Source organism: Mustela nigripes, chromosome 7 (assembly GCF_022355385.1).
Source record: "Mustela nigripes isolate SB6536 chromosome 7, MUSNIG.SB6536, whole genome shotgun sequence".
Taxonomy (NCBI): Eukaryota; Metazoa; Chordata; class Mammalia; order Carnivora; family Mustelidae; genus Mustela; species Mustela nigripes.
In genome coordinates this window covers 23,164,782-23,177,575 of record NC_081563.1, presented here as the reverse complement: position 1 = coordinate 23,177,575, position 12,794 = coordinate 23,164,782, and the positions used below count along the sequence as shown (strand labels likewise).

At 38.4% G+C, this 12,794-nt stretch overlaps 1 protein-coding gene and 1 non-coding gene across 2 annotated transcripts in view; both read right to left on the bottom strand.

The window, feature by feature from the left end:
* Positions 1 to 12,794, bottom strand: part of WDR43 (WD repeat domain 43) — a 47,719-nt gene that overhangs the window by 25,649 nt on the left and 9,276 nt on the right. Inside the window, exons 2-5 of the mRNA XM_059405369.1 lie at positions 12,312 to 12,449; positions 9,482 to 9,603; positions 4,817 to 4,937; positions 3,928 to 4,067 (exon numbers count right to left, since the gene is read on the bottom strand). Of these exons, the coding sequence (XP_059261352.1) occupies positions 3,928 to 4,067; positions 4,817 to 4,937; positions 9,482 to 9,603; positions 12,312 to 12,449 (521 nt within the window). The remainder of the gene's footprint in view (positions 1 to 3,927; positions 4,068 to 4,816; positions 4,938 to 9,481; positions 9,604 to 12,311; positions 12,450 to 12,794) is intronic.
* On the bottom strand, positions 4,375 to 4,459 carry LOC132022927 (small nucleolar RNA SNORD53/SNORD92). Its single transcript, XR_009405810.1, has one exon. It is a non-coding gene; the product is annotated as a small nucleolar RNA SNORD53/SNORD92 (small nucleolar RNA).

Sequence of the window (12,794 nt, the reverse complement as noted above, 5' to 3'; positions counted from 1 at the left end):
TATAACTATATACCCATACTATAATATACATATACACAACACAATAACTGTTATATATATAAATATATATATAATTTATAATAATTTTATATATAAAATTATTGTGTTGTGTATATGTATATTATAGTATGGGTATATAGTTATACACAGCAAATTGTGTGTGTGTGGGTGGGTGGGTGTATAAAATGAAGTATTTTTAAACAGAAACACATAAAACAAGGTTACATATTGATTAGATGACAAAGATGTGACCAACGCTTACAGAAACCTAACCCTGTTATTTCCCAGATGAATAAATAGTTCAGTATCACCAACTCAGTACTCATGAGGATTTTATACAACATAACTACTGCAAATAATGAAGACTGTATGTGAATACCCATGTATATATGCAAAACCAGTTCACTGTAAATAGTCTTTTCAAAAAATGGTACTGGGACCACTGGATAGTTTCAATACCAAAACACATTTCCTTTCATTCCTTGGGAATGCAAACTTGTGCAGCCATACTGGAAAACAGCATGCAGGTCCCTCAAAAAGTGATCCCAGCAATTGCACTATAAGGTATTTACCCAAAGAATACAAAAATATGAATTCAAAGGGATACATGCACCCTGATGTTTTTATAATAACAAATATCTACAGTGGCCAAATTATGCAAACAGCCCAAATGTCCATCGACTGATCAATGGACAAAGATGTGATAAACACACACACACACACACACACACTACTCAGCCATGAAAAAGAATGAAATCTTGCCATTTGCAATGACATGGGTGGAGTCTGCTTAAGATTCTCTCTCTGCCCTGCTCCCAGCCCCTGCCACACACTGCTCTCTCAGGGAAAAAAAAAAAAAAAGGAGTACACTTGTGATGAGCACCAGGTGCCATATGGAAGTGCTGAGTCAGAATATTGTATACCAGAAATTAGTATTACACTGCATGTTAACTACATACACAATGGAATTCAGATAAAACTTATAACAAAACAAAACAAAACAAAAAGCTATGCATCCTTGCACCATATACAGAAAATAAAACAGACCACAAAACCAAATGTAAGACTTAAAACTGAAACTTTCAGGAGAAAACCTTTGTGACCCTAGATTAGACAAAGATCTCTAAACAAGATCTGGATTTCATCAAAATTAAAAAACTTCTTCTCTTCAAAAAGACAAGGCTATATACTAGGAGAAATATTTGCAAAGTGCATACCTGATTAATGGGTTTATATTCAGAATATACACACAATTCTCAAAACTCAGTAAGAAAACAAACCCAGGAACAGACCAAAATATTTGAATAGACACTTCATCAAACATATCCAGACAGCAAATAGGCACATAGAGATTCTCAACATCAGTGGCCATTAGGGAAATACAAATTAAAACCACACTAGGGTACACACCCATTAAAATGGCTAAAATTAAATGAGTATATCAAGTATTGGTGAGAGTATGAATTCACACTCTTAAACACAGCTGGTTAGAATATAAAATGGTATAATCACTTTGAAAAAACTTGACAACTTCTTTTTTCATAGGCCGTATGCTCAAAGTGGGGCTTGAAGTCACAACCCTAAAATCAAGAGTCATGTGCTCTGACCGAGACAGCAGGGGGCCCAAATTTGGCAATTTCTTTTTTTTTTTTTTTTTAAGATTTTTTAAATTTATTTATCAGAGAGGGGGGGGAGAGAGTGAGCACAGGCAGACAGAATGGCAGGCAGAGGCAGAGGGAGAAGCAGGCTCTCTGCTGAGCAAGGAGCCCGATGTGGGACTCGATCCCAGGACGCTGGGATCATGACCTGAGCTGAAGGCAGCTGCTTAACCAACTGAGCCACCCAGGCATCCCAAATTTGGCAATTTCTTAAAAAGTTAAATATACACCTACCAGATGATTCCCCTCCCCCTCCACTGCACTCCTATGTATTTATTTACCCAAGAAAAATGAATCCTATGTCTATACAAAGATTTCTACACAAATGTCCCTTTATTTGTAATGTCCCAAACATGTCAGTAAGCCTGGCGACCGGAGTGGGGATGAGGATTGTAAAGGGATATGAAGAAACTCTTAGGAGCAATGCACCTGGTCACTGTCAACTGTGGTAACAATTTATGGATATATACATATGTTAAACTTTATCAGATTGTATACTTTGAATATGTGCTATTTATTCATAACCCCTAGAAACAGGAGAATGGTGGACCCCGGGTCCTACAGAGCAAGGGAAATAGAGAGAGGCTGCTGGTGAAATGGTACTAACTTTCAATTATAAAATGAATAAGATCTGGAGATCTAATGTACAATATGGTGATTATCATTAACAATACTGTATTATATACTTCAAAGTTACTAAGAAAATAAATATTAAAATGTTCTTGCCAGGGTCCAGGGAGTGAGCCCCACAACAGGCTCCCTTGCTCAGCAGGGAGTTTGCTCCTCCCTCTCCCTCTGTCCACCCCTGACTTGTGCGCATGCACATATACACTCTAATAAATGAAAAATAAAATTTAAAAGAATAAAAGACTGAAACACCTGAGTAATATCAGGAGGCATTGGTGGTGTATTTTAACTTTCTGGCTTCACTAATACATAGAACTAAAAAGAATCACCCCAAAAGGCACATCTCAAAATCCAAACACAGGACAGAAAACCAACACAATGTGATTATCATAGGCATATTTAGGAACTATGGCTTAGATGATAATTTGAAGGTAAACAGAGGTCCACACTGGGCCTCATGAACCTGTCCCCACCCAACTATGTCAGGATTATATATCTGATGAGGCCCACTTCTATATGAATATTATTTTGTGTAAATTCATAGTAACTTTATATGGTCAAGAACATCCTCAAATAATTACTAAGATGAGAAACTACATGTTTTTTAAATCTCCATTTATTTAAAAAAAAAAAAACAACAAAATCTTCACCATCAGATCTTATAAAATCTAAGAAAACTCTTATTTTTCTTAAAATTAAAAACTTTCTGATAGCTGTTTAATACCAAGTTAATTTTTACTTTTAAAAGTAGTGTCAGGTTTCACTCATATGTGGAATATAAGGAACAGAGCAGAGGACAACAGGGGAAGGGAGGGAAAACTAAATGGGAAGAAATCAGAGAGGGAGACAAACCAAGAGAGACACTTAATTCCAGGAAACAAAAGGTTGTGGAAAGGGAGGTGTCAGGGGTATGGGGCAACTGGGTGAGGGGCACTAAGGAGGGCATGTGATGTAATGAGCATTGGGTGTTATTACACAACTAATAAATCTTATCAAAAACGAAGTACTGTTAAGTTGGCTAATTGAATTTAAATAAGTAAGTAAATAAATAAGTAGTGCCAAGGGTGCCTGGCTGACTCAGTCAATAGAGCACATGACTCTTGATTTTGGGGTTGTAAATTCAAGCCCCACATTGGTTGTCAACTACTTAAAATCTCAAAAAAAAAAAAAGAAAGAAAAAGGGAGTTCCAAGGAAAATTAGGAATAGCAACCACTGCAAAAAGCAAAAACAAAAAGGGGGGGGGCTAACTGAGGATTTTCATACAAAGCCAAGGAATTAAGTGTCCTCAGTAAAACATCAGTAAGTAGACATAACTGCACTAATCCAGAAGTCCTATCTTCTTCAACAAAATCAGAGATTATCCCAAATTTTTTAAAGGTTATTTATAATTTGCCCAGTCACAAAAATATTCAGACTGTTCTACCTCTAAACAAGCAAAGAGGAGGTTCTATCATATAATGTTCTTAAATTTTTCTTATATAGATCGGTTTTTTAGGCAGGCTCAATTCTTCATTACCAGTCAAGGTAAATCTAATACTAAATACAATAAAATAAGACTCACATCCATCACTTGTATTAACCATACAAGCTGACACATTCTTTCAAGGCAACGCTACCTCCCAGGCCCAAAAGACTACATACCAGACATTGAGTAACCGGTCGTGTACTGCTCCAGACAAGAAATAAAGACCAGTGATTCCATCAAAAGGCTGGCTCTCATTAGGAGGTCTGATAGTAGTGAAGATGAGTGTCGAAACTGGCGTTGCGTGGCCTGTGAAGTGCTGGAGAAAGTTAAATCTCATTTAGGAGAGGGCACATTGCAGTACAAAAATCAGAGAGTCCATGTGGACCATAAGCAATATATATGATCCGTATCTGAAATTAAAACTCCTGATAAAGGTAACAGCTAAATTTAATTCTAAGCAACTGAGGCTATTTGTGCTACATTCCTCTCCCTTTTAAAAACTCCATCTGAAAATACTGAAAAATCACAATGTCTTTCTCTTAGGGTCCTACCCACAATCTTCTTTCTTCCATTTTTGCATTAAAAATCCACTTAATTTTATCCATATTTAAAGGGGTGCCTGGGTGCTCAGACACAGCCAAGGAATTGTAGGTCCTCATTTTACTCTCAGTGAGTCGAAACCACAATTTTAGGGCATCATCACAGCACCAAAAGTACACCCCTGAGCACACTCAAAACATAACACTACATTTCCACAGTCAAATACTATAAATGCACTACATGCTGGAGGTAAGCTAGAAACCAAAACTATTATCATTACACACAGAATAAAATATTTTTAATTCAAATTCTACTTATTTGTTCTACTCAAATGCATGTGAAATGAACACATCTAACTTATTTAGTATCAACAAACCAGGTTTGGAGACTAACTTTTATCTACTGATTCTATTATTTGATATGCCTGAAAACAAATCTGTATCCTTAAAACAGTTCAGACTTCCTGCCCTGCTCCATACTTACTCTAGATGACTGTTAGGTTTACAACTAATTTGGTTCACTCACTCTGTAGATTTCTTTGGTCTCCAAAACCCACAGTTTGATTGTTCGACCAGCTGAAAGCAACATCTTTCCATCTGGGCTGATACACAGGGAGCTGACGCTGCTATTGTCACCTTTCCATTTGCTGTTTTGTGAAGAGAAACAAAAACGTCTCAATGAATAGGGAGAAAACTTTACTGAGAGCAAAAGGATAGCAAAAAGCAAATCAGGCATTAAAAATATCACTTAAGGTTCTATGCCACATTGCATTCCTTAAAAGCCTGTGTCAAGTGACTAACCGTGGGCACTAAGGTAAAGCCTGCCCAATAAAAGAGATTCTCAAGAGGTTTCAGAAAATGGAAGAGTAAGAGTTTTAAGAATGTAAAATGGGCAGTTGTGTGTCCTGTGAGGTATATGTACATCTACCACATATCTACATATGAGGTAGATTTTAATACCCCGGGAACTATTAGGCTGTGTACCAGGACCACAAGTCCATTGCATCCCTTTGGAAAAGACTTCTAAAGCAGTTACAAACCACAAATCATAATGGCAAAAATAACCTGATTTATCATAAATTTATTTATTTTTTTTTTTAAAGATTTTATTTATTTATTTGACAGAGAGAGATCACAGTAGGCAGAGAGGCAGGCAGAGAGAGAGAGAGGGAAGCAGGCTCCCTGCCGAGCAGAGAGCCCGATGCGGGACTCGATCCTAGGACCCTGAGATCACGACCCGAGCCGAAGGCAGCGGCTTAACCCACTGAGCCACCCAGGCGCTCCAAAATAAGTCATAAATTTAAAAGCAAAAGGCTAAGGCTAAGGGCACCTGCGTGGCTCAGTTGGTTTAGTGTCTGCCTTTGGCTCAGTTCATGACCTCAAGCTCCTGGTATCAAGCCCCGCATCAGGCTCCCTGATCAGCAGGAAATATGCTTCTCTCTCTTCCTCTCCCCCTCCTGCTCCACCCCCTTGAGCTCTCTATCTCAAATAAATAAAATCTTTAAAAATAAGTAAAAACAAAAAACTTTCTAGCAAAAGGCTAGAAAATACCAAAAATATATACTTTAAGAAAAGGATTAATATTCAGAACACATAAACTCTATATTCAAGAACTAGCTCAAGTTAAAAAAAAAACTCAAAATAAAAAAACACAAAAGATATAAACAGGCAATTCATACAAGAAATTCAAATTGTCAATAAACATGAAAACACTCAACCTCACTAGTAATCAAGGAGATGCAGCAATAGCATAGACCTTTTCCCTTACCCTTTCCAGCTCCTAACACTTCTGACAATTTCTCATCTATTCCCAGAGATTCCACATTTTATATTCCCTATTCCATACCTATTCACTTAACATATATATTAAAAAAAAAAAAAAAAAAAAAAAAAAAAAAAGACAGGATCACCACCTGACAAGCTTCCCTGAATCCACCTCCCAATCAGCACTAAAATGCCGGGACAGAACTAACACCACTGCCACAGCTCCCTGTGCAACTTACAGTGTAACCTCCTACACTGGCATCACTTGGAGACTTACTAGACTTCCAATTCCCAAACCCCAACTGGACCCACTGAATCAGCTCTATCTGCACAAGTAATTCACATGCACACCAGAGCCTGAGAAGCTCTAGATTAGAAGATTCCTCTCGGAAATATGACTGGTGCCAAAGTAAAAACCCACACATACTGACATTGGAAAGTTTCCCCATCACTCTACAAATGAAGCTCGGCAATTGAGCCACCCACCCACACGGGCCTTCCATCAGCTTTTTAATGTTTCATTTTCAAATAGTGACAGGCAGCCATCCTCAGTCATTCGAAGAATGCCTTAAACAAAAGACAGAAGCTAAAATCAAATAAAAATCAAAACACAAAAACAAAAACAAAAAACAAGAGGGAGATGATATAAGGAATAAAAGAAAAATACTTTAAATCCTATAATTATTATCTTCAGAGAGTTAGAAAATATTAGATCCATGAAAGAAACATGGTGCAATAAAAAGAAAACGGAGAACAAAAACAAAGCTCCCAGAAGTTAAAAATATGGTTAGAGAAATGTAAAAATTCCCTAGATTTGGAAGATGAAACTGAGGCCATCTTCCCAGTAACAAAAGAAAAGGACAAAAAAGAAAATAAGAGGGAATAAACTTGAGGGATTAGCCCAGGATAAAACATCTAAGTAGCAACAGGTTGCACTTAGAGAAAGATCAAAGACAACAGAGGGATGAAATGGTCAAACACATACTAAAATAAAAAGAACATAAACTCCCGGGCTAAATGGTCCCTTGAGTGCCAATGTAACTCACTGACTAAATATAAGGACAACTAGTACTGACAGCTAAAAACCAATGAACCAAAAACAAATAAAAAAAATAAAAATAAACCAATAAACCAATGCTTCAAAATCCTGAGAGAGAATTATTTCCAACCTACAATTATCTTCAAACTATAAATCAACCATGAGGATACAATAACGGTGCTGGTAGACAAGCAAAATATCATGAAATTTACTATCTGCATACTTTTCTTCAGAAGCTACCGACTGGTGTGTTTTACAAAAAAGAGGAGAATAACCCAACAAAGAGAAAAATGGGATCCAAGTAATAGAGGCTCCATCTGACAAGAGAATTTTCAGGATGATAATGAAAGAATATCCCAGGATCATCACTGTTCAGCAGATCCTGGAGGAAAGCGAAGAAGTCCTCCAAGAAACAGATAAAACTGGGGGAAGCTGTCAAAAGATAAATGTAACTGATTAACGGATGTGCCCCAAAATAACATGTTACTGTGAGAGTGGAGCTAATGATAAGTATATAGGAAACTAAGCAATGAACAAAAGGTAATTATACACCCCCAAGAAAATAAGAGTTTTATGCCCAGAAATAATATAAACCTGGTAGAGTACAAGGCTCATCTATAATATTTAATGCAAACAATGACTAGCCCTTCATCGAAAACTGTAATGTACCAATACTCGGAGAACAGAGAGGGGAGAGGCTAGAGGCCGAGAGCTAAATCCTCATCTTCCACAGCAGGAAGTCAACACATAGTACCCAAGATGGAACACAGACTCTATTAACAGCAGCATAAGAATGCCAAGAATGAAGCAATACCGTATGGGACCATACCGTGGATGAGAGCTCAGGCTCGGATCCAACCTATTTCTCAACTGTAGAGCCCACCACACAGCATTACAATTAAATCCAACACTGTGTATGAAGTGAACAGAGCCTTGAACACTGGTAGCCCCTATGTGAAGGACCTGACATTATGAACTCTCACCCAGACAGCATTTTAAAAATACTATTCTATGGCCCACCCCAGACCCAGTGGGGGAGAATCGGCACAGGGGTCTCTGACAGTCATCACTGGGAAACTACTGCCACAAGTAAACGGAGACACACACTTACCGAAACTCTAGGCACATGACCTGCTCATCCGCACTTCCTGCCCCAAACCCCTTCAAATTCTAAGCCTCTATCACCACCGCATCTGCTGGGTCTTGCCTTTCATGTATTATTTCAAATTCAACTTCTCTGAAAACTCAAAACCATTTTGTTCTGAACTGTAACTCTATTCACCTAGGAAGTTCACAAAGCTGAAAATGAAGAGCTACATTTAACTTATTTCTGTTACATAATACCTCCCCTTCCATGCTACCCAAATGTTCTTAGTTGGTATCTTCATTCTCACTTCCTACTCTTACCATCCCACACCTGAACTACTACAACCACCTGGAATCTGGCCTCTCTGCCTTGCTTTGTTTTAATGACTTCTCTGCCTTTGAATTAGCTCCTTTCCATTTACTGTACACAATACTGGCAAAGCACCTTTTCCTAAAGCATAATCTTAGTGACTTTATTCCTTAGACATTACCTTCAGTGGTGCTCTCCTGCTTATGACATAGAATCTAAAACTCCAAGAAAACAGTTTTAATGCAGTAGAAAAACACTGTACCAGAATTCAAGATAGTATGAAAGAACTTCTTCCCTGCCACTTATTAGCTGTAAGACCGTATCATTATCCTTCCTAGTATCATCCTATCCTTCCTATCCATCCTCATCTGCCTAAGTTCAACCAATTCAACATTCACTGAACAGCTACTATAAAGCTTACCACAGATTAAGTGCTTGAACCAGAAGAGTAGTCTGAGATTTTTATCTATGACAGTTAAGGCCAGACTCTTAAAATAATTTGGCCCATATCCTCTACCAGCCATTATTCCCTAGTATGTAAATCCTCTAAATATGTTACTTCCCTTTCTCCTAGCCTTTAGTCTTGCCATCTCCCTACCACCCTTCCCCCACTCAAAAGGATTCTCCCACCCTCTTTATCCAAATCTTACCTCTCCTAGAAGGCCCAACTGAAATCTCTTTTCTTCCACCAGGCCTTGCCAATGCTATCCAACTCATTCGACCAGTACTCGCATGCTATCTTACGGTATATCTCTTGTGCAAGTATTTACTCTTGTATCATTACTTAACATTCATGTATTAAAATCTTGCATGCCTGATTTGATTAAAAATTCCCTGAAAAGTCTATAAACTCTTTAGTATCTACATTCCTCTCCGCGTCCAGTATCAAACTTGACCTACCGCCAAGAACAGTTGATTTGTCCAACTCTAATGCGTTTCCAACAATAACCAAGTTACCCCTCCAGTACCATGGAACCCTCAACATTACTCACCACTTTACTTTGCATGTCTGTGTATTCCACTCCACAATATATTTATCATCTGAACAACTATACAAACAGCCATTGTCTTGATGCCACTGTATGCAATTAACCTTGTTGTCATGTCCACCACTCTACAGATTAAAAAAAAAAAAAAGATTAAAAGAAAAAAACCAGCCTGATATAACGTAATTACACATCCCAGAATCATTACTAACAGTTAACAAAAAAGTCAGGCTTTAACCCAACTAAAAACACCCTAACCCACATCTATCCATTTCTAATATCAAAACTGAAATAAATCATCTATAAATTCATCAAATGTTAACTTTCTCTTCTCCGCCAAAAAAATACACTTCCACATCACAAGTCAAGGGATGCTAGTTTTGTTTGTTTTTTAACGATTTTATTTACTTATTTGACAGAGAGAGAGAGACAGTGAGGGAGGGACATAGGCAGGGGGACTCGGAGAGAAACAGGCCTCCACTGAGCAGGGAGCCCAATGTGGAGCTCTATCCCAGATGACTTGAACCAAAGGCAGCCTCTTATCAACTGAACCACCCAGGTGCCCCAAAGGATGCTAATTCTAAATGCCACTTGCTTTTGACAGGTATGCCAGCACTAAGACAATACAGTGGCCAAAGTCTGTGATTCACAATATACTATTACATCTAAATCCCTAAAAAGCATGCAAGGTAGGTTATAGAATACCCATTCAAGAAATGAGAAGTTCAGCTACTTCCCCATGACCACATAGCTAGAAGAACTCAACCTCAGGATGGAACCTCAGCTCCAAAGCCTGAACCCCTCTACTTCCCCAATCATAATCCCAACATCCCTTATTCTGATCTTCTTGCTTATTTTTTTAATACACTCATTCCCTATTAAAGATTTATGTATAATCCCATGAAGTACCAAAATCTAAAAAGGAGTTTGAGAGGCGCCTGGGTGGCTCAGTAACTAAGTGTCTGCCTTTGGCTCAGGTCATGATCCAAGGATCCTAAGGTCGAGCCCCGTATTAGGCTCTCTGCTCCACAGGAAGCCTGCTTCTCCCTCTACTACGTCCCCTGCTTCTGTTCCCTCTCTTGCCATCTGTCAAATTAAAACAAACAAAAACTTTAAAAAGGAGTTCCAGGTTTCGTTAGCATTATGTCCACATCCACAGTAGTTCAGTAAAGCAGCTATCACACTGCATGGATTGTAGGCACCTGTTCACCACAAAAGATTGATCAAATCAAAGGATGGGCTCCCAGCTACAGTGGGGTAAAAGCCTGCATGAGGACAACACTTGACTTGGAGAGGAGGGAGGAAATAAGAGAAATTCCCTTACTATCTGTACCTCTAAATGCTTTAATTCACTTTACAGTTGTATTTTTATAATATTTAACATGAAAATAAGTAACATACTCTGAAATGCAGATTTAAAATCAGATAAAATTTTTCATATATCAAATCAACTGGGCTTTTGTTAACGTTATTGCTGTTTTAATGGGTATATCCAATGGCGGAAATAATGCCATTGGAATACAGGTACTCTTTCCATTAGTGACACATAAAATTAGGAAAATTTTCAGAAACTATTTGAATACCATGCATAAAAAGCTTTAACATTAAAACCCTTTTACTCATTAATTACAGGTCAGTAATTTGGGGAATCCATGTAAACAGCAAACAAAATGTGTAACAAAAAACTGAAAGGCTCCTTAATGGTCAGTAATAGTTAAATCACCAAGGGACTATCCAATTTAGTGGACTTTAGGCAGTCATTGAAAATGTTTGTAACTAGTTCTTGACAAATACAAAACCTGCTCATGTTGTAATTTAATGGAAAACATCAGGATACAAAATAGATGAGAATTCAGTTAAACATATGCGCAATGAAATACACACTCTATTAAACATCTCCTGGTGATGTAAGAATAATTTTTCCCCTTTTCAATATTAATGTAGTTTCAAATTATCTATGAAAAATGTTACTTAAAACAGGAAACACTGATTCATATATACAGAAGTATTCCTATACAAAGACAGAAGTTCAGTGAACACCAAACACGTAATGTAACAGACAATGTCCGAAACAAATTATGCTAAAAGTTAAATCACTGCCCTGGAGTGCCAAGCTCTCACTCTGCTCTGTGATGCTGGGGCTAGACTCCACAGACCACACTCCTGCTTTGCAGCTAGATGGCCAGTAGGAACCGTCAATAAGAGGTGCTAGAGACAGACAAGGCTGGAAGAGGAACAAGGGGCTTGTTCCATCCTGCCTCCTAGTGTGCATCAGCCCAGCATTTCTTCATCCCAGCAGAGCAATCCTTTTGGTAGAAGCTGAACCCAATATGCAACTGTTCCAACACCTGAGGAACGAGTCTCCCCTTCCTTCCAGGACTCCAGCAGTCAATTAAGAACTCTGACCTCAGAGGTCTGGCCCCCAAGCCCATGGGGCCACTCTTCCACAAGGGACCGCAAGCAAAGAGAACAACATCTGGTCCTCAAAGGTTTGCCTTTCAGCAGTAATCCCACCTCCCTCATTTGTTCCCTAGAGGTGCTGAGCTCCTTCCTGCAGTCAGTTTGTGGTACTTAGAACTCTTTCTACCCTTTATTTTAAATCTAGCCAACAGTTCTTCATATTCTCACCTGTAACAAGGATTATGTTACCTATTATAGCTTTTAACAAATATTACTGTTCGTAATTTTAAATGTGGGGGCAGAAAAATAACCCTATAATAATGATCCTACAACACTATTCTGTTTTGTTTTTAAATCTCTAATGATCAGTTTCCCCTTTTCTTTTATATACAATACACACACACACACACACACACACACACTTATCTATACTTACTATCAATTTACTGTGTAATTCTCCTTTTACTGTACTGTATAATAAAATACTACCAACTGCTGTACCAATAGCCAACAAGTCAATCTGGTTACTCGTTCCTATAGCTTCTGATTTCCTTTTTTTCCTCTGGGGACTTTCCTGGGGGAGGAAAAAAAAAGGTTCATTTTGTATTTCAAACACAAGACATCATTAATGCATAAATACAAATGCCCACTAACCCACAAATGAAATGTGACTGCTACCAAAAGACGCTTAACTTAAACATGGGGGGGCGGGGACAGATAACTCACTCTCAAATGCTTTCTTTTTCACTATTTGGGGGGGGGGGGAATCACCCCAATGGAAAAGAAGTGCTTATAATTCTTTGGGGCGCCTGGGTGGCTCAGTGGGTTAAGCCGCTGCCTTCGGCTCGGGTCATGATCTCAGGGTCCTGGGATCGAGTCCCACATCAGGCTCCCTGCTGAGCAGAGAGCCCGATGTGGG